At 40.7% G+C, this 27,116-nt stretch overlaps 1 protein-coding gene across 2 annotated transcripts in view; it reads right to left on the reverse strand.

Annotated features, from left to right (window-relative positions):
* Positions 1 to 27,116, reverse strand: part of RAB28 (RAB28, member RAS oncogene family) — a 150,751-nt gene that overhangs the window by 107,875 nt on the left and 15,760 nt on the right. For both annotated transcript variants that reach the window (XM_088447123.1, XM_088447124.1), the window contains exon 2: positions 20,951 to 21,047. In XM_088447123.1, the coding sequence (XP_088303249.1) occupies positions 20,951 to 21,047 (97 nt within the window). The remainder of the gene's footprint in view (positions 1 to 20,950; positions 21,048 to 27,116) is intronic.

Below are 27,116 nucleotides of genomic sequence, written 5' to 3' on the forward strand. Positions count from 1 at the left end.
GCTTACAGTAAAAGCAACATTTCCGCTCATAGGCAGTAGTGACCAAATCCATTCAAAGAAAATATGTGAGAACTCAACACCCTATCATTTAACGTTAACCCAGGAATAAAAAAACACACACAAAGCAAAAAGTTTAACATGTGAATTGTGTTTAACATGTTTAACAGTGTGGTAAATTGCAAAGAAGTAAAAATACATACATATACCACCCGCCTAATATTTTGTAATGCCCCCCCTCGTGTCGCCAAATCAGCTCTTACCTGTCAAGGCATGGACTCCATTGAAGGTGTCATGTAGTAGCTGGCACCAAGATGTTAGCAGCAGATCCTTTAAGTCCTAGAAGTTGCGAGGTGAGGCCTCTATGGCTCGGACTTGCTTTTCTAGCACATCCCACAAATGCTCAAATCGGATTGAAATCTGGCGAATTTGGAGGCTAAGGGCCTGATTCAGAGCTGGTCGCTAATTGCTCTCGCTCGTCCAGAAAATAGGGGTGGCTATTCAAATGAACCGTTTGCTCTTTGCGGTCTGTTCTCGCCTCTAGGTCTGAACGAGCGAACAAAACTTGCGGTCGTTTTTTGGGAAACTACGCCCCCTGACCGCTCGCATCCTACGTCATGTCCGCTATTTATTAGATTAATCGAGTACATCGACCAGGGTATGAACTGCTCGCTATTCTTGTGGTTGGTTTTTGCTACCACAATTTTGCGAGCAGTTCTGGCTAAAAAATAACCCAGTGACGGGGTCGATGACGCTGCTGTTTTAATTATGCATACCCATAAAACGCCTGTTTTGACCTTTAAGCACGCCTGCGATCGGATCTCCACTCCCCGTTTTCAAGCACCTTCCCCTGTTACCACCCACATACGCCTCCTCCTGTCACTCAAAATAGCAGGCATTCGCTATTTAGCGAACAAACGATTTTCGGCCGCACTGACTGGTTCGCGCATGCGTATTACGATCCGTACGCATGCGCAGTTGGGCAAACATCGCTCGGAATGAACGAGCGGCCGCTTATGAGCGGCTCTGAATCAGGCCCTAAGTTAACACCTTCAACTGTTTGTTATGATGTTCCTCAAACCATTCCTGAACAATTTTTGCAAGGTGGCAAGTAGCATTATCCTGCTGAAAGAGGTCACTGCCATCAGGGAATACTGTTGCCATGAATGGGTGCACTTGGTCTGCAACAATGTAGGTGGTACGTGTCAAACATCCACATGAATGCCAGGACCCAAGGTTTCCCAGCAAAGCGTTGCCCAATAGTGCATCTGCTATCTCTTCCTCAGGTAAACGACGCACACACACCCGGCCGTCCACATGATGTAAAAGAAAACTTGATTCATAAGACCAGGCCACCTTCTTCCACCATTACTCCATGGTCCAGTTCTGATGTGGACGTGCCCAGCAAGGTGCAATTCACGGCTTATTCTGCCACCTTTCTATCATAGCCAGCATTAATTTTTTTCTGCAATTTGTGCTATAGTAGCTTTTCTGTGAGATCAGACCAGATGGGCTAGCCTTTGCTCTCCATGAGATTGACCTTTTCACTGGTTCATCAGTTGTCCTTCCTGGGACCACATTTGGTAGGTACTAACCACTGCATACCAGCCGTTTGGAGATGGTCTGACCCAGTCATGTAGCCATCATGATTTTCCAGCTTCCAACATCCAACACATCAACTTCAAGAATGGAGTGTCCACTTGAGGGGGAAGGGGGGGGGGGTGATGTGACAGATTGTGAGGCCCAGCAACATTGATCAGATATTGATGAGATAAAACATGTCTATAAAGCGAGTTGTAAGCAAATCACTGATATTGCCTTGTGTGGTAACCTTTTGACAGCACTAACAAGCCCCTTGGGCCAAACAGCTGGACCTCATATTTTGGTTGTCATGTCTGTACCTACTTGTCACAAGCCGCCACACTGCCAATGCTGTGCGAGGTGAACGCCAGGCAAGCGTTCGCTGAAGTCTCCTCATTCCTCCTGTTAGGATCTGTTGTTGCAGCATATGGTTTGCAGTTCCAGCCTTAGTAGCTACTAAGGCTCTGCATTAATTACTGCCTATCTGTGTGCAGTATCAGGTGCACACTATTGATTCTCCTTGTCTATGCACAGCCCAGCTGCACATTACTCTGTCATTAGGGAGGCTTGCTCTGGTTTGGCCCTGTTTCTGTTAAATTCCAGCCAGCCCTTCACTCCATGCCGGTTATAGCATTTACTGTGTCTCCAGTGGTATCAAGTCTCCTGTTGATCTGTCGAAGTTCCAGAGTCCAGTCCTGTTATGTTTTCCCACTACCGTTTGATCCCTCCAGGCAGCCCGGGACTGCATATCATCTGCTGTTGCCGCTTGTGTCATCTTGGCAGCACGGCATGTATTCCAGCTTCTAGGGTACGCTACCTAGTGTACCAGTGCAAACTCGGCAACATAGGCCGCACTTCAGCATCCGAAGTGCGCAAATCACAGTTTCCAAAGTACGCTATTTAGTGTACCAGCGCCAGTGTCAACTCGGCAACATAGGCTGCACCTTAGCGTCCAGAGTGCACAACCCGGCGCACCATCACCGATGTCAACCCGGCGACATTGGCAACTCCTTCTCACCTTTGGGCACTTAACACCAGAGACTTCTCAGTTCTCAAGGCTGCCTCCACAGCCCAAAGGCTGCATCACATCTTCGGCCATCAAGCTACAACTACCAGAGCATTCCAGCCCTCAAGGCTGCCTCCACTGCCCAAAGGCTGCACCACATCCTCGGCCATCAGGCCACAACTACCACAACATTCCAGCCCTCAAGGCTGCCTCCACAGCCCAAAGGCTGCATCACATCTCCGTCATCAGGCTACAACTACCACAGCATTCCAGCCCAAAGGCTGCATCACATCCTTGGCCATCAGGCCACAACTAATCAAATCAATTCAGCCCTCAAGGCTGCTGCATGGCCGCATCCAGCCAAGATATACCAGCCCTCAAGGCTGTTGCAGGACTATTCCCTACTATCATGCCCAAGCCTTAACACTACTTTGGAGATGGCTTCTGCCACTCCATGCTCACCCCATGAGGCAGGATCGGCTAGCTTCTCCTGAAGATACACATAGCAACCAAACAGCTTTTAGATAGTATTTAGTAAGTTAATTCTATAAAATGTAACCTAGAAGTGGACTGGTTGTATGGGCATGTGTTTCATGCTTTACACTGCTTGATACATCTCCCTCACAGATAGGTCTCATGTACCAGATGCTGGTGAATGCAATTTGAGTGCTGGTTGGAAAGATGACCTCACTGAAACAATGAAAAAGTTATAGTTTAAAGCAACTCCATAGGGATAGAGACTTACCCATAAATGTGTGCTTCATAAATGGAGTGGCTTACTTGTAGATTATTCCCCTAATGACCTTCATTTGAGCAGGTCTGTATTCCTCATGTTCCAAACCGAAGGCACACTAGTTAACATGTTTAACTTACCCTATAGAGTTCACATGTTTATTACATGTGTAAAGATGTTTAAATACACACTTGTATGATTTAAGTTATTAAGGGTCATCACATTGTGGATTTAAATTTTAAATAAAGCTACAATGGCTGAGAAATATTTGACAGATAAGGTCTCATTAAAAAAAAGATGACAGGAGAATTTTGAATGCAGCAATAAAAGTTAAATAGAGGAAACACCACAATACAAAACACAACAAAGATTAAGTTCCAAGTAATGGTGCGTACACACAGGACAATTAAAATACTCGATATGAACGATAACGATATCGCTCATTTCGTTATCGTTCATATCGTGCATTTTTTGGTCCCTTCCTACCCACCAACGACCTGCGATGCACGGGCACGCATGGATGATAACGATATCGTCCATCGCCCGTGCATACTGGCCAACCAGGTTACTATAGGGATCAAAAGTTCCTCTTACAGTCATACATGATCAAACATCATCACGCTTTGACTACTGCAATGCCCTCTATCTAGGTCTCCCAGCAAAAGAATGGCACTGCTTGCAGCATATAACAAATGCAGTTGCCAAGCTCAGCACCCTTCCTGCCACATACCACCCATTCTCTACTCCCTTCATTGGCTGCCCGTAAGATGTCAAATTTATTTCAACATTGGTCTATGGACTTTTAATGCCCACATAATCAGGGCCCAAGGTAACTAAAGCTGCTTCTGATACAGCCCACTCGATTACTTCCATCTACAAATGAAGTACAATTTGCAGTACTTAGAACATCCCGTAATTAATTTGGGGGGTCGAGCTTTTAGCTTTATGGCTCTGACTCTTTGGAACTCGCTTGCTCGCACAGTTTGAGAGGCCTCCACTCTAGAAACATCCAAAAACAGACTCAAGACCTTCCTGTTTGCTGAAGCATTACATCAATGCCCGTTTAATTTAATAAAAACAAAAAAAAAATACAACCAAATACTTAGTCCTCTATCTATAATCTATTAAGTTTACTTTGTATCTTGTATTTTTTTTAAATGCAAATATAAATACTGAAATGCATACAGTAACACTTGTAACAAATTAAAAATGTAAATGTACCCTTTTGATTTGATTGAGGCATAAATAAATTAGGCTTTTCCAAGCAGTAACTTAATTTAATGAGGCAGGTCCCAATATGATCGTAGGGGTGTTATATCATGCTGACAGTCATTATGTTGATATTCATAAAGTCACCATAAGAATGTCAACATGCAGCATGTTGACAGTGACCCTTTCGACACGAGTGACATGGCGACATGATAGAATGTCAACATAACGTCACTGGTGGCCCAGTGGTACTTTACCTGGTCTGTGCGGCAGAGGCGTCCCGATGGTCAAGTGAGGAGCAGATCTGGTGGAGACATCGGATGAATGACGTTCCAGTAAGTACTCTCCCCCTATCATTAACCCTAACCCCCTCTCCCCCTGCAGCCTAACCTTAACCTCCCCCTAGCACCTAACAGTCCGGGCGGCTCCAAGACTTAAAGCTGGGTACACACTAAATGGTTTGTGTACCCAGCGATGCGACTGATGACCCCCCTGCCAACGGGCCATAAAAATGGACGGCAGGTAAACATTAGATGATCCGGTGCCCTACCGCCTCATATGTCGGCTCCTGTCACATCCCACAGCATGGGGGTCATCAGTTGCATTGTCAGACTGAGCTGCATATAGGGCCAACCTGATAATGCGACCGACGACCCCGCGGGAGCGTGCAATGGCCGACATTTCGACTTTCTTAATAAAGTTTTGGATAACAATCTCTTCTCCAGAGCTCATTAATTCCAGATCTAAAAATTCTATAGATTCCGTGCTCGTGTTAGAAGTAAAGGCTAGATTCATGTTATTGCCCACAATATATATTAAAAACTGATTAAAAGTCAGCGTGCCTTCCATATTATTAAAATATGTAAAGTCTTTAGATTGCGGATTCTGCTAGCTGTTGCAGTGCTATTATGTTGTAATACCTTCTTATTCAATCATTTCCTGCGCTATATAGCTATATAATTTTTTTATTTTTTTTTAATTGCTACTATATGCTATTTTGTTGTCTGAATGTTTTAATAGATTGGATGTTATATATTTTTTAAACAAATTCTTAGTCATATTTTAATGTGATATGGACACCTATGGTCTTTCTATTACCCTATTCTTACTTAATCATAATATAATATTTATATATATATATATATATATATATATATATATATACACACACATACATACACACACACACACAAATACACACATATACATATTACATACATACATACACATATATATATATATATATATATGGGATGTGCAGGCTCGGATAGGTTCGAGTTTGCACGTGGAGTTCGGATTTTTCCCTCCAAAAAAACGGAACTCAGAACGAGGCAAAACGTCATCTTACATGGACGAACATCATCATTCCTGGACAAAAGACCAGGAATGATGATGTTCGTCCATGTAAGATGACGTTTTGCCTCGTTCTGAGTTCCGTTTTTTTGGAGGGAAAAATCCGAACTCCACGTGCAAACTCGAACCTATCCGAGCCTGCACATCCCTAATATATATATATTTATTACATATTACACACATACAAACATACACTAGCAAAAATGGCAGTTGGTAGCAATGCCACCACCAGGCTCCTAAACTGGCACATGGAGCCGCATACTTTGGGGTGCTGCTGGGATTGTGGTTTGTTATTTGTGGCCTTGCTGCTGGAACTGTGCTTTGTTATTTTGCAATCCCCCTGGATGTCTACCTGGAGACGGGGACCAACCAGGTCCATGGAGTAGGTAAGTATGTACTGCGAGTCTGCTTGAGTGGTTTCTAAAGGGTTAATATATTCGGTGTGTGCGTCGTGTCTTTTTTTTTTTTTTTTTTTTTACAGTGGGAGTACAGGTGACAACGGGAATGGGGGCACTGTGGAACTGCAGTGATGGGAAAAGCAGCACTGACTCTTATCTGTCTTAATTTTTAATGCTATTTCCATTAGTATATTAACATTTTACAAAACTATAAAGGGCTGAAAGTGTGAATGAGCCATGAAAGTAGTAAAAAAAAAGGAAATAAAATTACAGGCATGCTATTATGTGAAAAAAAAAAAAAAGAGATAAAATAATAAAATATAATTTTAAAATATAGAGAACATGCACATGAAATTAGATTCACTGGCACGAAACAGCTTATATTGGCCAATTAGAATATGTAAATATAAATGTGAAATCATTGACAATATTTTTTACTTGATGTACATAAAAATCAAGGAAAAACATAACACTTTGGGTCCGCATGATACTCTCTTTGTAAACAAATAGTGCACCTATATATTAATAGCAAAAGAACAACTTTTTCTATATTTCTGTGATGCCGTTTTCTGTGCATATACCACATTACAGGTCTTGGTCCGTAGATTTGCAGAAAAATATTGGCATTGTAATTGGTTTCTTCGTTTCAGAGTTATGTGGCAATTCGTCTGCCCCACCATTTACAATGCATCAACCATTGTGCTCCAGAAAATGTGTCAGCTACTGAACTCTCCCTGTGCACCTGCTGGATGACCTGGAACATGTGACCTGCTGGGTGATCTGGAAACAGAGTTATTTACAGCCACATACAGTGCTTTGCAAAAGTATTCATCCCCCACTACATTTTTCATGTTTTGTTGCTTCACAACCTGGAATTAAAATGGATTGTTTGAAGGTGTGCATCATTTCATTCACAGAACATGCCTACAACTGTGAAGTTGTGGGTTTTTTTTAGAATGTGAATCAAACAACATTTAGGACAACATAACAGAAAACTTCAGCGTGCTTAACTATTCACTCAATAAAGTCAGTACTTTGTCGAGCCACCGTTTGCGACAATTACAGCTGCAAGTCGCTTTGGATAAGTCTCTATGAGCTTGCCACATCTTGCCCCTGGGATTTTTGCCCATTCCTCAAGGCAAAACTGTTCTAGCTCCATCATGTTGGATGGTTTCCGCTTGTGAACAGCAATCTTCAAGTCTAACCACAGATTCTCAATTGGATTGAGATCTGGTCTTTGACTAGAGCAGTGGTTCCCAAACTGTGTGCCGTGGCACCCTAGGGTGCCACAGGGCACTTGCAGAGGTGCCTTGGGTTGGTGGTCCAGTACCAAATAAAATTATATTTAGTCAGTGTGATTGGCAGCCATTATCACTGGTTTTGCCTATCAAAAATATATGGACAAAAAGAAGCACAGCCCTGTTACCCACCACATAAATGAACCTAAGGATGACATATAAGAACAATTTACTTCATTTAATTTTCGGTGAATTTCTCAATAAGAAAACTTTTGGCCCAGGGGTGACGTGGAAAGAATGCTGATACTCCAGGGAGCCTTGATTCGAAAAGGTTTGGGAACCACTGTACTAGGCCATTCCAACACATTTAAATGTTTCCCCTTAAACCACTCAAGTGTTGCTTTAACAGTATGCTTCGGTTTTTGTCCTGCTGGAAGGTGAACCTTCGTCCCAGTCTCAAATCACAGGCAGATTGAAACAGGTTTTGCTCAAGAATATCCCTGTATTTAGCACCATCCATCTTTCCCTAGACTCGAATCAGTTTCCCAGTCCCTGCTGCTGAAAAACATCCCCACAGCATGATGCTGCCACCACAATGTTTCACAATGGGGATGATGTTCTTGGGGTGATGGGATGTGTTGGGTTTGCACCAGACATAGCGTTTTCCTTGGTGGTCAAAAAGTAAAATTTTTGTCTCATCTGACCAGAGCACCTTCCTCCATACATTTAGAGAGTCGCCCACATGTCTTTTGGCACACTCAAATCGTGTCTTCTTATTTTTATCACTAAGTAATGGCTTTTTTCTGGCCACTCTTCCATAAAGCCCAGCTCTATGGAGTGTATGGCTTATTGTGGTCACATGCACAGATACACCAGTCTCTTGTGTGGCATTCTGCAGCTCCTTCAGGGTTACCTTTGGTCTCTGTGCTGCCTCTCTGATTAATGCCCTCCTTGCCCAGCCTGTGAATTTTGATGGGCGGCCCTCTCTAGGTTTGTTGTGGGACCATGTTCTTTCCATTTGATGATGATGGATTTGATGGTGCTCCGGGGGATCATCAAAGATTTGGATATTTTTTGTATAACCCAACCCAGAATTGTACTTCTCAACAACTTTGTCCCTGACTTGTTTGGAGAGCTCCTTTGTCTTCATGGTGTGATACCTCTTGCTTAGTGGTGTTGCAGCCTCTGGGGCCTTTCAGAAAAGGGGTGTTTATACTGACAGATCATGCGACACAGTTTTCACACAGGTGGACTTCATTTCACGAATTATGTGACTTCTGAAGGTAATTGGTTGCACCAGAACTTTTGAGGGGCTTCATAGCAAAGGAGATGATTACATATGCACATGCCAATTTTCAGAGTTTTATGTATAAAGATTTTTTTTTAGATATATTTTTCTAATTTCACTTCACCAAATTAGACTATTTTGTGCAGATCCATCACATAAAATTCAGATTAAAAAAAAATTAATTACAGGTTGTAATGTAACAAAAAAGGTAAAAATCCAAGGGGCGTGAATACTGTATATCAGAGCGTCTTGTGGGCACCTCAATCACCGACTGCTGTTATTATCATTATTCACTTCACCTTACATTGTTTACACCAAACATGTCTAGAGGCCGCCTTGAGCGCTTCGACGCGGTGGAGACCTTACAGATCGCCCAGAGCACGCAATTCAAAGATCTTAAACAACGTATAACAAGATCAACTGATACACCGCTTGCATAAACATGACATAGTTGCCACAATACTACTCTTTGGGTCCTATGGACGTGCAATGTGTGAACTGTGGTGCCCTACACTGCCATTTTACAGACCGCTGTCTTAGTTATACATTAATAAGCAAGATCAAAGTAATTGTTTTTGCACAAGTTCTTGTTTTTTTTATTCATTAAGGCTTTAGTCCAAACACCAAGCAGATGGATCTATATCAAGTTTGCCCATATGCAGCTCCAGGCACTTGGCAAAAAGGCCAGATTACACGTCGTCAGATGCAGTCATCATTCAAATCCCAAATGTTGCTAATTTTAAATGGCAACAAATTGTAGCATGTATAGACACAAAAGCAAAGTGCAAACAAAAACTGATGAAAATGTAGATCCCTTAGGACAGTGGTTCCCAAACTTTTTCGAATCACGGCGCTTTAAAGCATTAGCATGTTTTCCACGGCACCCCTGGGCCACAAGTTCCTTAGTTAGGAATTCAGCGAAAATTAAATGAAGTCAATTATGCTTATATGTCACCCTTAGGTTCAGTTGTGGTAGTTGACAGGGCTGCGCTTCGCTTTGTCCACATAGTTTTTGATTGGCAGTCATTAGCACTGGTTATGCCTATCACACTGACTATATTTTATTTGGTACTGGACCACTAACCCAAGGCACCCCTGCAAGAGCCCTGAGGTACCCAGTGTGCCATGGCACCCAGTTTGGGAACCACTGCCTTAGGGGAATAACCAATTGGGCACAAGGTTTTCCCTGCAAAAACCGTTAGCTAGAATTTTGACCAAATTACAGTAGGTAAGCATGCTCCTGATTCCAGCAGTATCCAATATAAAAAAAACAAAAAAAAACAATTGGGCACAAATTTAAATAAAATACCCACACGAAAAATGTAAACTTTTTTTTCACAAAGGGCCGTATTCAATTAGAAGTGAAAAGCCGAGATCCACCAAAAAGTTTTGCCGATCGCTTGACTTTTCGCCTGTTGGAAACTTATCTACGTATTCAATTCCATCCGCTTTTCAAGTACGCGGAAAGTCAATGCAATATAATAGGCGAAAAAGATTCACCTTGGAATAGCAGGAGAAAAGAAGTATCATTTTTTTATTTTATAGAGTGCAAAAGTGGGGAAACCACTCAGAACCCTTGGAACAGCCCCCAAAGGGCAACTGCGTGAAAAAACTCCAGAAAAAACCTAAGATCACCCCAAAAAAATACTTACAATTTGGGGGCGAAAAAGCACAAAGTTCGCAAACTAGCGAAATAAGGTTCTGGGGGTGCTCTAAGAAGGGGTCAAGTGTTTTGGGGATTGCAGGTGCTTTTATGAGGAAGGAATTTAACTTTTATTTAAACTACACTTTAGATACATTTAAAGATGCTTGCACCCATTTTCAGGTACCCCAAATTTGACAGGACTACTTATTTTCTCCAAAAAATACTGCTTTATACCATTCTTCACCACTTGTGCAAAGACGCTAAGTAGGGGCTATTGTGCAAACGTAAGTACCCCAAACAGTTTTATTTGGACTAATCGGGCACTACTACATTGATCCCCAATGTTTCTGCATCTTTTTGGGGGATTCAGGCTGATTTCCCCGATTCTGACACTACTTTTCGCCTGTTGTGACTTCGCGTGTCACCTTTTTTTGCGTTTTTTGGAACTGAATAGGGCGAATAGCGGATAAGCGCACGATAAGTTGCCGCGGCTAAAATACGCAATGTAGGTGAAAAGTCCAGCATGTTAATCTTTATCGCGGGTGCGAATCTAATTAAATACCTCCCTTAGTTTGAAACGAAAAAAAAAAAATAGGGAAAAAGAAAGCAATAAAAAAAAAATTGATTAAGGTGATTTGGGGGTAATTTGAAGTAATTTAGAAAAAAAAAAAACAGCAATTATTTTTCCATTTAAATAATTGCTTTAATTAAATTTGGGGTGCATAAGTCAACGAAAAAGTTTATTTTGGGGTAATACGAAGTCATTATTGGTTTTAACAACCAAAGATTACATGCAATTATTAGATTATTTAAGCCAATTGGAAACTTCCAATTGCTTAATTAGTCATTAGGAGTTCTGAATCAAGCCTAAACATTTTTTCCTAAAAATAAAGGCTTCAGGAAAAAAGGACTTGCTCTAGTGTTCCCGCTAGGCTGTTTCTGTGCCTTGCCCAATTTGGAGAAGATGAAATGTGCTCTGCCCTTTTGGCGGCACCCCTCTGAAACAGTCGCCCCTACCTGCGGGCAGCAGTGTCTTGCATGGGCAAAAGTTCCAGTGAAACAATCCCAGGTGACTCAGGTGGGTAAATAGATGCCGTGCACCTTCGGTGCGTGCATAGCAGTGTCCGGCTTTGATGAGCGCCCTGCACATACTAGAAGAAACACTATTGATCTGAAGGTGCTCAAAAAAACATTTGTGCCCACAAAAAAAAATGATAAACCCAATTGCATACCAAAAATCTCGCACCTGCGGGAAAACCCCTAGATTTTTTGAAAATTCACTTCCAACTGGATTTGCATTTAGTACATTTTCCAAAGCTGTATTGGTGAATATATATCTAATTCTATAAGAAAGGCAAATAATAGTAGCATTTTGAGAGTATAATCTAAATTTTAAAATGTAATCTTTCAGCTACAAAACTGCAGAAAAAATTAGAAAGATTTCTAAATTATATAAATATATCTAAAAATAAAATAATACACTGTAGGAACTCTTTTGGGGTACTGTTGTGGTATAATGTATTCCCAATGGTAGAATATACGCTTTAATTTTGTTTCACTCTTCACCAATAGGCTCTGATTCCCTTGATCCACAAGTACAGTTTCATTATATAAAGTAGTGCAGGATGTGAGCATTTAGGGGCTTATCTAGACTTGGGTGCATTATAAAAAACATTTCAGAAATACACACGCGCAAACATGCAACAAAACTATGCTTCTATCCGGGATGTAGTCAAAAAGCCGATATGGCTCATGGTCACATAACTGCTCGGGATGTAGTCAGGAAGGCAGCGGTCGAAATGCTGACCGCTGGCTTCCAGACAGTGAAAGCCCGGCATGGGACTTATGCGTTGGTATTTAGATGCCTATCATAAGTCCCATGCCAAAAGCCAGACGCCGGGCACACCGAGCGTAGGTAATCCGGGTGTCGGGAGCTTTTAGCCACGGGGGAGGGATAGGTTTAGGGACTCCCAGGGGGATTTAGGGTTAGGCACCCCCCCAGGAAGGTTAGGGTTAGGCTAGGGTAAGGGGAGGTTAGCGTTATGCATCACCGGGGGGGAGGTTAGGGTTTGGCACCCCCCCCAGGAGGGTCAGGCCCACCTGGGGAGAGGTTAGGGTTAGGCACTAGGGGGGGAGGTTAGAGTTAGGCACCACTAAAGGAGGGTTGGGGGGGGGGGCTTAGGGATAGGGTTAATACTTACCCTGTCGGGATCTCCATCTGCCAGCCTCCCGACATCGGTATTTCATTCGCCGGGCTTAGGTCCGGCGGTATAACATAACGATTCCTTCTATCCACATGTAGACTGAGTCATGTCTTCCCCTTTGAGATTCGGAACGGGAGAGGGTAGGGGTTTGCAGGTGCTTGGCCCCTAGTACAAAATACACAGTGGTGACAATGATTGGCAGGTACTTCTGATTAGCTCAATAGTAGATGACTCATTAGTGTGGCTGCTATATAAATTGAAACTGCAGCCATCTATTACTTGATATTTGCATTTGATCCGCAGCAGAGAAGAAGATCTTCATTAGATTTTTAAAGGAAAAGAGGGATGTTTGTATTATTGTTATGGGGTAAACCTAGAGCACAGGTTCTCAAACTCGGTCCTCAGGACCCCCAACAGTGCACGTTTTCCAGGTCTCCTCACAGAATCACAAGTGAAATAATTTGCTCCACCTGTGGATCTTTCAAATTGTGTCAGTGAGTAATGAATACACGTGTACCTGCTGGGTGACCTGGAAAACGTGACCTTTGTGGGGTACCGAGTTTGAGAACCTCAGACCTAGAGCATACACTACTGTTTTCTCCTGATGCATACGCTACCATTTCGCACACAACACTGTTGTCTCCTGGGGTAAACCTTGCTTCCATAGTCTCCTGGTGCATACAATACAGTTTTCTCCTAGCTCATACACTACTGTTGCAGAGCTGGACACATCTTAATATGCATGGGTCTCAGTATACACACAGTATTGCTTTTATTTTGTACACATTTTACGTGTACTTTATTTGCAAAAATGTATGTAAAATGTGTCCAACTGTACATCAGGCCCTCAAAGTACGACATGTATCTGTACTCTATACTATTCACATTTCTTTAATTATGTATTACAACATTGCATTGAATTTTTAACAGAAACAACTTTCCAGCAACGATGACGTTAGAGCAAAGCATAATTTATAAATCGCACTCCAGAGATGATAGTTTCTGAAAATGTAAGTATATTCTAAAAAGCCCAGCAAGATAATTACAAAAATACATGACTCATTGTCTTTTTATATACTAAATTAGAACACTAATGTGCACTAGTTAAATATATCTGACATGCTCATGGAACTGACATAAGGATTACATTAGACAGGCGTCTTAGGATAATGGAGCTTTAAATATTTGACCAAAAAGTGCAATAATAAAAAATAAATGATTAGTTAATAATAGTATTCAGAAAGAAAAACAAGAATGAAGTTGCGATTGCGGACAAGGTACGTCTGATTATTGGTATGAAGCATGAAATTCAGTCAGTAAACTCATAAAATGATGCTAGGTTCTTTGGTTAACCTAAAATTTAAGTACTGAATGGCCAAAATGTAAGTGAAAACACGCGCCTGCCCACTTCTAGCGTGATGGTCTTAAAATATCTCCTACACAGTAGAAACCTTTTTTCTGGCTTATGCCCACAAACTTCCTGGAGGTATTTTGTCTGTGAACCTAACAAATCTCTTTTTGCAAATCCTGATTCAGTGGTCCACCGTATTAAGCTATAAAATGTGCACAGTGAATGCATCTAGACTACACAGAAAGCTGGGTTACAAGCATTCCAGGCTAGGCCAGTATTTGCCATGTAACAGTCTCAGAAAACATTTATGTGATTTGGGATAAGCACAATTAACGCCTTCAGTGTCATCCCCTCTGCAAAGCGTTGCAAGACCCAACTCATGGTACAATAAAGTAAGCGGGTTCCAAATCATACATTATGTAATTAATGTATACGTTAAACTGAACAAAAATAAAACTTCTTGGGTGGCCCGTACAGAGCAAAATCCAACCTACAAACGCCATCACATAAATCACAACAGAAATATACACAATAACCACATACTGTATAGTACACTTTTGTTATATAATATGTAAAATACTTCACATTATTTGCACTGACTTTAAAGTAATTTTAAGATAAAGGCTTTTTGCACTTACGATGTATGCAGTTAATTGTGCAAATGTTTTGGTATTATTTGCTAAACAATATATTAGGTAATTTAGCAATGAGGCTTCCATCTGGAATTAGAACACTGAATATCAATGAACCATACTTCATAAAATGATATCACCCCTATACTTCACACAAGAAAATATGCCACACCAACGTAATAATGAACGTGTTATAAAATATCAAGAGCTGCATTCGGTCGTAAGTTGATCCTAAGGTATACTAATAGAAATGTTTAATATAATTACATATATATTATATATATACACTTGCATACATACACACATATTTATACTGTCAATTTCTAGGTGCCCCATATAATTATCTTCACAAATTAAAATGCAATATTGCATAGCTAGTATGTGTCAATGATGGTAGCATTAGTGTAAATAATCTAGTATAACAAAGCTATTATTAATAACTATTTACATTTTTTTTTAACCAGGGTGGGAAGAAAAAAAAAAATCAGTTTTTTTTTTTTTTTTTAAATAATTTTTTTTTTTTCTTGCCCTGGTTAAAAAGCATTAAAACATGGTTAATCAAGGTTGATGATACATAGCAAAGTTTTGCAGTATGAATATAATATGTATGATTTAATTTTTTTTTTAATTTAAACATTCATGTAAATAAAATTGGTTTAAACAAAAAAAAACCCAGTGTAAACAAAAAAGGAACGGTGTTTTTTTTTTTTTTTAACTATTTTTTTTCCAACTCAGATTTTAACTAAATTATTACCAAGCTATTATTTACATTTCTATATTACTATAGTTGAACAAGCAAAAAGGAAATCATTTAGTAAAATAAATGAATAAAACAATTCTACCCTCACAGATTTGTTGTCTGTCCCTCAGGATCCCTTCAGCTTTGATATTGTAAAACATTATTGTAACTTACTGGTAGGAACCCCCGTCTGATTTCTGACAGAAAGCAGGGCCCATATAGAAGTAAATAATGACAATCAGGATTTGGTCTCTTTATACAGGTTGAGTCTCCCATATCCAAAATGCTTGGGACCAGGGGTATTTTGGATAACGGAATATTCCGTATTTTGGAATAATTGCATATCATAATGAAAAATATGTAGGGAACAGGACCCAAATATACACATACAATGCATTTATGTGTTATATACACCTTATACACACAGCCTGCAGGTAATTTTATACAATATATTCAATAATTTTGTGGTTCAAACAAAGTTTGTGTACAGAAATAAAATTAATTTATGTTTCATATACACCTTATACACACAGCCTGAAGGTAATTTTATACAATATTTTTAATAATTTGTGCCTTAGACAAAGTTTGTGTACATTGAACCATCAAAAATCAAAGGTTTCATTATCTCAGTCATGCCACAAAAATTCCGTATTTCGGAATATTCCGTATTTCGGAATATTCCGTATTTCGGAATATTTGGATATGGGAGACTCAACCTGTAATTGAGTGTTACTGGGGTATGGAGACTGGTGACACTGGTGAAGGTTATGCACACTTTTCCCTATGGCAGCAGTCAGATAAATTAGGAATGAACCTGTACATGTTTAGAACAGTGTTGCAAAAAATGGGTTCCCAAGTTAAACTGCTGCCCACGTAGTTTAAGTTACTCATCCATTTACATTGCTGTTCTAAAGTCTAACAAGCTGCTGAAGAAGTACTTCATCAGTCCAGTTTCCAGGGTGATCACTGGAAGAATACATGACTCCAAATGAGGCACTATGATGACCTTCTTCCCCAATTATCTACCATTCGTACATCCTCTTGACTGAGCAGAACCGTATCAATCAGCAGTATCAACCATTCTGCAACTTGTCAAAGGCACTGGGCAATTCCCCAAACTACAACCTGGGGCAAGTCATTGTTACATTAAATAAAAAAAGATTATAATCATTCCAAGCAATTCCATTTTGCAATTAGTTGACACCACATCTTTTAAAGAAAGTCAAGAATTATGTCGTTCTCCTTTCTTTTGAGAGTACTGGACGTGTCAAACATCTTTCAGTGAATTAGTGATGTTCTTTGATGGTATATGGGAAGTTAGAAGAAGCGATCGTACTGGCCCTATTTGAATTGAGCCACATACAATTTCTAGGCATCTTTTGGCTTCTTTCTACTGACGGATTTGTCCAAAGCGTATTCACCATCTATAACACGAGTAATATATTTGGAATTATATACCAAGGTCACACAATATGGTGGCGTTTCCCAAACTGAGTGCCGTGGCACCATGGGGTACTGTAGGGCACTTGCAGGGGTGCCACAGGTTGGTGGTCCAGAACCAAATAAAATTATTTATGGTCAATGTGATAGCCACCAGCTCTGGTTTTGCCTACTAATTATAAAATATGTAAACAAACACAAGCACAGCCCTGTCCACCACAACATAACTGAACCCAAGAATGACAGGTAAGGACAATTGACTTAAATGAAATTATTTTTGCTGAATTTCTCTATAAGAAACTTTTGGCCTAGGGGTGCCAGAAAAAAAAATGCTTGTACTCTAAGGTGCCATGATTCATGAAAATTTGAGAACCACTGCATTATTGTATGGAGTAATTTGCCTGTTCCTGGGAAATACTAATATTTAGAAAATGAAAATAAGGCTTTCAAGAATTCACAGTCAACATGTCTAAACCCTCAACTGACGGGCAATGTTATCATATTACTTAATGAAATTCTACAAAGTGAGTGCAATCATTACACAAACACACAAATTACTTATTTTCTGTCACAGTGTACACTACGATTATTTATTTTATCTTTCCAAATATCAAGAAAAAACATTACCAACCAAATGGAAAATATTTAAACACATCCAATATTCTCAAAAGAAAGGGAAGTGCCCTACTTCTAGAACTTTACAATTGACCCCAGGGAATTTTTGTTACTTTATTCCCCATTTGGGTGCTTACCGGGCTCCATTACCTTAGAACTACTGACACAAGTGGTACCTTGTCTCAATTTACATAGTTTATTAAGCAGTTACGATACCAAACAAAGAGCCAGAATGACACTTGGTTCATGCATAATGTAAAGTTGACACCGCTTCATTTCAGAAGGCGTCAAAATATTTTCCTCAAACGTCAGCGAGGGACAAAACTTAAGGGGCAACAATTCCTAAGTCAGGAGGCTCCGAAAGCCGGCTATGCGGTGGCATCAGCAGTGAGGAGGAATGTCTTCACAAACAGAACAGGTTAAATAGTTATCTGTAGGTGTAGGTGCTAAACAGTCTCACAAGACGCTGATCATGTATCTCTAGTGAGGGTAAGTACTTTGCAGTCCAGTATGTGAGTAACAGGATGGCAACGGATATGAGTGCAGTTGATTCATTCTGATTCACTGCCAAACTGTCTCATCCATTCATCCACCAGTGCAAACCATGTCTGTGATCAGGACAGGGCAGATACAATAGGGGGACCAGAGACGGAGATGGCTGACTGCCTGCCTGCTGTATATCAATCACCAGGACACATTTTTCAGGTGCAATGACACTTGGATTTTGTCAAGCTTTGATTTACAGGGTCAGTCCTGATTTTTGAAGACGCCTTTATTTCAGAGTATTATTTGATTTGACTAATATAGGTCACAGCACAGCACCACTTGTTACACTCCACTTAAGGTCATCAGCATCAGTTCTCTGGACAGACTATATGCATTAACATTTACTGAACATATTTTTAATGTCTATGCCCAAATAGCATTTTGATGGGAACACTCAGCAGTATTACAGGCTGTAAGGGCTTTAGCAGCCTGAAATGTGTGTTCTACTTCCCTTCCTCAAAGGCTGGGCATACCAGTTCTCAGAAGAACTAAAACAGAGCATGCCATGTTGAGTCCCTTTCCTAACATTTATTGTGTAACCTGTGTACTATGATGCACCTCTGACAGATCCAAGCCCACATGTACATCCATGTAAACACTGCAGAGTAAATAAAGTAAATAAAAAATCTTAATTGATGTATCAAATACACAGGAAGGTATAGGATTGTGTATCTCCCATATAACCACCCTGCTTTTGGGGGACCCACTAACAGCTCATCGGCTACACAAGATCAGAACGCTTACAAATATACTCTTTGCTGCTGTGAACATTGCGGCAATCCGATTTGCTACGTGTTGTTCTACATCACATAATTAGTACATCCTAATTGGGCATCTGAAGTTTTATTTAAACAAATAAAAATAAAATGGTTCTCAAGTACTGACCAAGCAGACCGTAAAAAGGGGGCAATGGTGAATAAGAAAAACAAAAACAAACCTTTAATAGCTTACAGGTGCGTACACACTGTGCGATCAGGAAAGACAGTACGATTACGACATTGTAATCGTACCGTCGTTCCTGATCCCCTGTAGTGCCTACACTGAGCGATCAGTCGTTCAGTGTAGGCACACTCCATCATTCCTGAACATGGCCAATCTGTTGTTATCGGCAGCTTGGCCTGCATGTTCAGGCGATGGACAATGTCGGAAACGACCAGCGGGATCGCGCATTGCTGGTCGTTTCCTACATTTTAGTGCACGATTTGTGCACGATTACTGAGCGATTGCACGATTACGATGTCGTAATCGTGCAATCGCTCAGTAATATCGCCCAGTGTTTACGCACCTTAACAACGGAAAAAAATGACACACAGTAAACAAACAACTAAATAGTTTTAGCTACACATAACATTTAGGGCTCGATCTAATTAGGTGCGATGTACTCGCGTGTGCAAGTAGTCGCGACAGTGGCCGTGCTTGACGGCCGCCCGGATTCGCCTGAAAGTGCTCGGTGCCCTGTATGGCAGCAAGCAAAGTCAGGCGAATTCAGTGGCGCGTCGGGCTGCCGCACATCGCAGCTAATTGGACCGAGTTCTTAATGCAGGGGTTCCCAACCACGGTCCTCAAGGCACACTAACAGTCCAGGTTTTAAGGATAGCCATACTTGAGCACAGGCAACTTAATTAGTACCTCAGTTATTTTGATTAAACCATCTGTGCTTTAACATGGATATCACCAAAACCAGGACTGTTAGTGTGCCTTAATGTGATACAGATAGTTGTAGTTTCTTTTAACAAAATACTAACAAGGTGCTTTTTACCGGACACATCACATAGAAATAAAACTTAAAAAGTTTTCACACATGAACAATAAACAATTTAGAGTTGCAAGATGTGGTTGAAATGGACTATAATTGAATTTAGAATTGCAAGATGTGGCTGTAAGTAATACATTTTATCACTAGCTTTCATTCTTATAACTTAGCTGAGCAAACCCCCCCCCCTCCCCCCCCCCCATAAAAATAAAAAAATAAGCTACAATCTTATATTGTTTTGCATTTATAGGGCAGCAAGTGTTAAATTTGTCCATTTGTATCTTCAGTTCTATTTCAGATATATACTATTTGTCTAATAACATGTCTGTGGAATTGTAGGAGTAAAGCGTCAGGCACCGTCACCAGCCAACATGGCTCACATCTAACCTGATGTCATAGAAACACCGGACAACAGGCCAATAGGATGTGTGGTAATGGACAATAAGCTGCACAAATATAGCTCTATACTGTATAGTCTGTAACTCCCCTTCCACCACAAGTACTTTGCACAAAAAATCCCTGTTGCCATGTGCGGTCTGAAAATTGTTGCATGGCCTTGAATCCTTTCTGGCAACAAAATAGTTAACTAGCGTCAGCAAATTCTTTTTTTTTTTTTTCCATGCAATGTGCTGCAACTAGTATCTAAATGGCTCCTTTGCACCATGAATTGAAACATCTTGAATGCTTAAACTGTATTTTTATGAGTGTCTTGGGACACTAAATTTTAGTGGTCTATTAAATGCCAGCAATTTCATGCTGCCTTGCATAAAACAGCATTCACATATTAGAACTCAGTGGTCACATAGCTATATTATACCTTTTTAACACATATGAGATTAGTCATTTCCATTAAAAACATTATGCTTTGTTTCTTATAAATACCTTTTTTTTTTTTCCATGAAAATGATGTAGGTATTACTTTAACAGTAAACTAGTATTGTGCTGAACTTCAATGCAATTTTTGTGTTGAATGTTATTAATTTGGTGCAACATTTTCACAGTCGCAACATTGTATCAACAGAAAAATACTATAACTGAGCTTTAAAAAAAAAAAAATCTAAAAAGAAGCCAATTCATAATGTTTAGTGTAGCATTTTGGAAGTGAATAAATCTGCCATAGAAGATGCCAGCTGTTTTATTTATTTAGATCTGCAGAAGTTAAGTTTCACCAGTGATCTCAGTAATAAGATGGTACGGAACCCACAAACCAGAGGAATCTTACCTGGCAGCGTTAACCTTTTCAGAAAGAAGTCCAGTCCTACTGTTTGTTTGTACTGTTTTCCGAATGATTCCTGGGCAAACCGCATAGCCAGCGATGTCTAAAAGAAAATGTGTGAAATGTTTGCATTTATAAGTAACTGCTTGGTCTGGCAGTGGAAAAAAAACATTTAAAAAAAAAGTAAAAAATTAGGTACTTGCGCATTTTAAAAACAAAAACAACTTTTAACTAATACCTAATAACTCTTCTAAACGAAGTACTAGTAGTGTTACAATTAGGATCTGTGTTTGTCATTTTAGCTCTGAGCTGACCAGCCAAGCAAATCTCTGGGCAGGAACAAGTGGCTGGTAATAGAATGTGGAGCTTATACACGGCTAGCAAATGATAAGACCACAACTTAATGCTTAATACTTGTCGGTTTCGGGGGCACTTACAGACACAACAAGAGAAAAAAAGAATTACACTGTAAAATAGGGATGTGCAGGCTCGGATAGGTTCGAGTTTGCACGTGGAGTTCGGATTTTTCCCTCCAAAAAAACGGAACTCAGAACGAGGCAAAACGTCATCTTACATGGACGAACATCATCATTCCTGGTCTTTTGTCCAGGAATGATGATGTTCGTCCATGTAAGATGACGTTTTGCCTCGTTCTGAGTTCCGTTTTTTTGGAGGGAAAAATCCGAACTCCACGTGCAAACTCGAACCTATCCGAGCCTGCACATCCCTACTGTAAAATAAAAAACACATTTATTATTTGGGCGGAGAGTTTATTATTATGAACGCTAGCACTTTTCAAAACAGGTGCAAAGACAATTTCTTATATACAGGTAGAATTGACTTTCCTGCACGATACACCAACAAAACTATTTATTTATTAACAGTTTCTTATATAGCGCAGCATATTCCATTGCGCTTTACAATTGGAAACATTTATAGAACAAAACAGGGTAATAACAGACAGACATAGAGGCCCTGCTTGCAAGCTTACAATCTATAGGGAAATAGGCATTGATACAGAGAAATTATAACAAACATTGAAGTTAGTGTCACTTTTACAAAGGATGATATTCAGAAGGTTAGGGGTCAAGCTCTAAAATGGAAATTTTAACGGGGAAACATCTCTAAATCCTGGGACCATTCCAATGAATTGTGGGTATCAGACCGTTAGCGGTAAATTTACTAAGAATCGTGTCTGGTTGAGATTTCAATTACTGGTGTGACTGGCTATTTTTTACAACTCGCACATTTACTAAAGGCAAACTCGGGTGAGAAATCATGAAACTCTCTGCAAAACACGGGTTAAAACACAATTAGAAATAAATACACCATGGGCCAAACTCACAGGTTACATTCCATAGGGAATGGGATTGAAATATCGACAGCGGACGCCGGACAGGAGGAGATCATGGCTGGGGCAGGTCAGTACCCTAACCCTTCCCTGCTCCCCCCCCTCATAGCCCTAACCCTCCCATAGTGGTGCCTAACCTGCCCTCCTAGTGCCTAACATTAACCTCCCCCCGGGGTGCCTAACTCTAACCCCTCTTACCGCTCCCATCAATAGCCACGCTGCCAACAGCGAAACAGCTGACTAGTTTGGGGTATTAATGCTTTGGCCGGGGGACCTGGTTAAAGGATCCCCTGTCTGTGGCATTACAACCTGGCTAGTTTGAACCCGGTGCTGGTTTTAAAAATATGGGGAACCTCACATAAATGTATTCCCCATATATTTAAAACCAGGACCGGCTCATAAAGCCTAGTGCTGTTTCATAAAATACGGGGGACCCCTACACATTTTGTCCTCTGTATTTTTAGAGCCAGTGGCTGGTTATACTTTTGCGGGGAAGCCCACATAATTTTTTTTCTATTTTTTAAAAAACAATTTACGGAATAAACACATGCAGCCTGCATGTATCTCACTGATCTGTGCAGGCTGCATATTTCAGTGTGTTTGGCTGACACAGGAATCTCTGGAAGAAACACAAAACAAATACACCACTGAAAAACAAGATTCCGCAAAATACGATTCTTGGTAAATTTGAGTGGTTCAGATGTCAAAAGTCTCCTGCGTTTCAGCAATGCTCTGCGTCTTTCACTCGGACCAGACACGATTCTTACTAAATTAACCCCTTTAGTCTGATAGGAAAGTTCGTCATTTGGTAAAGTTATTGTTTGCCTTCACTTCACGTCTGCCACTACTTTTAGTGTATGGTGGTAATCTGTATGCAGTAATAATGGAGAATGGCCTAGTGACATGAGATAAGAGTGGCATCATTGGGGCAATGTATGAAATCACAAGGGCATGGCCAGGTCTAGAAAGAAATAAAAAAGTAAAAAAGTGGGCAAAGAAGTAGCAGACGGCCTGTGATTATGATCATGGTTTGCACAAAGGGATAGATAGATAGATAGATAGATAGATAGATAGATAGATAGATAGATAGATAGCCCTGTGCTAGGCAAAATTAAGCAAAAATAATAAATAAATTAATACAAAAAAAAAATGAACCTCACATTCTGTTTATCTATTATTATTATTATCATTTATTTATATGGCGCCACAAGTGTTCCGCAGCGCCTTACAACGTACATAAACAAATTGTAGACAAGCGACTTACAGAACAATACAATACAGGACCAGGACATGGATAATATATATTGCTAAATTAGTGACCATAACACCCAGATAAGCAACAGAGCATAAGCAGCCAAGTGTTAGGTGCCCTAGTGGTGTGTAAGAAGTAGATGAAACTAAAGTAGGGAGAAGTACAAGATATATACTAAGCGTGAAAGCTTGTCTGTCTGTCCAACTAATTGTCCTTTATGCACGGCAAGAGTTTTGGGCCTAGGTCCAACCAAATTTGGCATGGTGGTGTAGTTTGACCAGGATTATGTTTTTACCTAGGTTTGACCTTCGTCAGAGCCACGCACTGTCACACAATCCCTAAAAATAAGGGCCACTCTTAAATTACACATGTTGTGGGGCTGGCTCCAGTGGAAATTGGCTGTCGGCCAAAAACCTGTGAGAAAGGTACAAAATATCCTTTTATAAACTTGACTCATGCAAATTCATACTGAATCCAGAGCCACTGTCTTTGCATGCAAGGGTGTAACTAGAACTAGAACTTTGTGGGCAATATAGCAAGATTTTAAAAGGGCCCCTCCAGAGGTAAGAAAAACACATAAATTTGCCCCCACACAGAGCCCATTCAGGTTATGCCACACAGTAGTACCCCTTATACACATTATGCCATGCAGTAGTAGTGCCCCTTATACATACCACACAGTAATGCCCTTTACAGATTATCCCACATAGTAGTTGTGCCCCATATAACAGATTATTCCACACAATAGTGGTTCCTCTTACACATTACACCCCAAAGACTTACTTCCCAGCAGCAGCCTCTCAAGACCCTCCAGCAACCTCTCGTCTCCCCCTGTGTGTCATCAGCAGCCAGCAGGCGTGGATTTAGGGCCGGGCCGCCAGCGAATTACAGGTGGCACACCGACAGGCAGTGGCAGACATGAACAGACAGGGCTGTCGCAATTTGAATCTGGTGCCGGTCCGCGACCACCAACTGCCTCGCGACCGGCGGCGCTGTCTCTTCATGATTGCCTACCAGTGCGCCAGCTGTAATCAGCTGGCGAGCCGGCACCAAATGAACATCACTGTCACCCGGGCCCTGCTTGACGGCCCTGGCTGGACTGGTCCACCTTGTGTGTGTGACTGGGTGCAGGGGACAGCGGCCGACCACAGAGACGGCTCGGGCACCATAGCAGCCACACCCATTGCACCCACTGTAGTTACGCCATTGTTTGCATGCATATTAGCATACAGTGGGGTCCTTTTCAGGATCAAAGGAATATGGTGATAAGGGTGAAGAGAATGTACAAAAAGAAAAGCTGCAGGTGCACTTCAGGGTCCAGTCTTAAACCCGGGCAATGCCGGTATCCCAGTTTTTGACAAAGTATTAAGTAAAGATCACTATATCCTGTCAGATCCAGTGTATAGTGTACTGTTCCTGCTTAGACTGTACAGTGTGTGACAAGTTTAAAGGTACCAATGTTAATTTAGTGCCTGCTATGTTATGTTTGATTTGTTTGTGCTCTTTTATTCATTTTCACAATAAATACAAATGCAGCCAGTGTTCTACTTAGAACTGTTTGTCTAATTTAAAGACCATATGAACTGGTTAAAGATCTTCCAGGTAAACAATAAGGATAAAGCTAATCCCATGTTTTGATCAGATTACCCAAAGCTTTAAGGTAGACCTTGAAACCACTGCTTTCATCCTAAGGTGCTGAAGTGACATTACACTGAAAAGAAGTAGATTTTGAACAGAACTTGCTCAGTGTGATTCTTTTTCCTCCCCCGCCGCTTCACTTCTCATGCTTCCTTATTGTCTTCACTTACCCAACAGAATCCAATTCAAACCTCCCTTACAAAGCCAATCATCTGAACTCATCACACACCACTCTCCCTTGTTGCCGTCTATGTTCTGCCAATGGCCGACTCATCAACTTCCCAAGGAGGACCACATCACACCCACTGTATTCTGTGCCCAATCAGACTTCAAACAAATCTCTTAAATTCTAAACGCTCTTTACCTATTATGAGGGGTATTCAATATGGGAGCGAAAACATTGTTTTTGCGTTAATATCAGAGCTATGACGTCATTATCGGAGGTTTTACTTTTACACCGTATTCAATTTCAAAGACTTATCGCAGTTTTGAAAAGTCTTTGATAAAAAAACGGGGATAACTTTTCACCATTGAATAGGTGTCGAAAAAAAGTGCAGAATTGGGGTTTAGGGGTGCAGGCTTAAAAAAAAATAGCCCGCACCCCTGGGAATGACATTTAAAAAAGAACTGTGTCAAAAAAAGCTAAAAAAAAAAAATAGGGCCACCCCACAAAATAAAAAAATTGGGGTGAAAAAAAAAAAAATGGGAAAAAAAAAATCAATAGGGAAATAGGTTCAGGGCTATTCTGCAAGTATGCGGCAGGTGTTTTGTAGAATAGATTTATAGCGGCAGGTGCACAATTGCAGAATTTTTAAAAACTTACTTTAGGGACTTAAAAATATGCTAGTACCCATTTTCATGTACCCCAAATTTGATGGGACCACTTAAAAAAATTTAAAAAAGTGCTCTTCTGCAACACTTCTTCAATGTCGTGAAAAAAACACCTGCTGCGGCTATTTAAATCCCCGACTTTCATTTAAAGGCTAAAACGGGGGTACCCATAGTGAACCCCCATGTTTTTACAACTTTAGGGGGGGTCCTACAATTTTTTTAAGGAAAAATTCGTAACTTTACGCAAATCCAACTTCGGAGGATCCCGTTCTCGTTAATTTTATATTGAATACGGGGATAAGCGGGAACGCGCCCGAAACTTTAACGCAGGTAAAAACTCGGATATGAAACGTTAACTTCGACAGTGAAGTTAACGTTTCATATTGAATACCCCTCTATGTCTTATGTTCAGTATTATGCATGATTTCATGCTCATCTTGGATACGGTCGCAAAGGTTGCGTAGGTGACACCGCTGGAATCGCAGATGCAGCAAGGAGGCGTTAAACACCTCCTGCTGCATTTGCATTTTTGCAGGACAGAGTTGCACAGCCGCTTGTGTGCGGCTTTTCTATTCCCTCCTCTGCTGAATCAGGCCCACAGTTACCATATAACAGCTGCCTTATGTCCCCTGCAAGGTGTTTTGCTATAGCTAAATTAGAAGGGGTACTTTCACTTTAATTGGAGAATAGCAGAATAGCTGTCCAGTGTTCTCCCCAGAATTTTTTTCCAGCTGGGTGGCATCAAGAAGTAGCCAGGCGGGAGCCTTCACAATAATAAAATGTTTTAAATCCTGCCCTTATAAGGATTTAAACTTGAAATAACATTTTATATATTAATTTTCCTCTTCTTATTAGAGGCCCAGTCGTCTGATTATGAAAAAGCTGCAAAGTCTGTAGGACCTGGTCCGTTTTATACAGCTCCCAGATACTGTCACCACTTGCAGGCTCCCAAAGTCCCAAGTGGTAGCTGTTTCTTGCCGGGTGGTGCACCCACAAAAACAGCCTGGGGAGAATACTGCTGTCTCTCCTGTAAAATTGCAGTTGTCCTCTAAAATTATTTTTGCACCACATAATACATAACTTTGGCTGCAAATATTTGG

This window comes from Taudactylus pleione, unplaced genomic scaffold, assembly GCF_031769625.1.
Source record: "Taudactylus pleione unplaced genomic scaffold, aTauple2 ptg000419l, whole genome shotgun sequence".
Taxonomy (NCBI): Eukaryota; Metazoa; Chordata; class Amphibia; order Anura; family Myobatrachidae; genus Taudactylus; species Taudactylus pleione.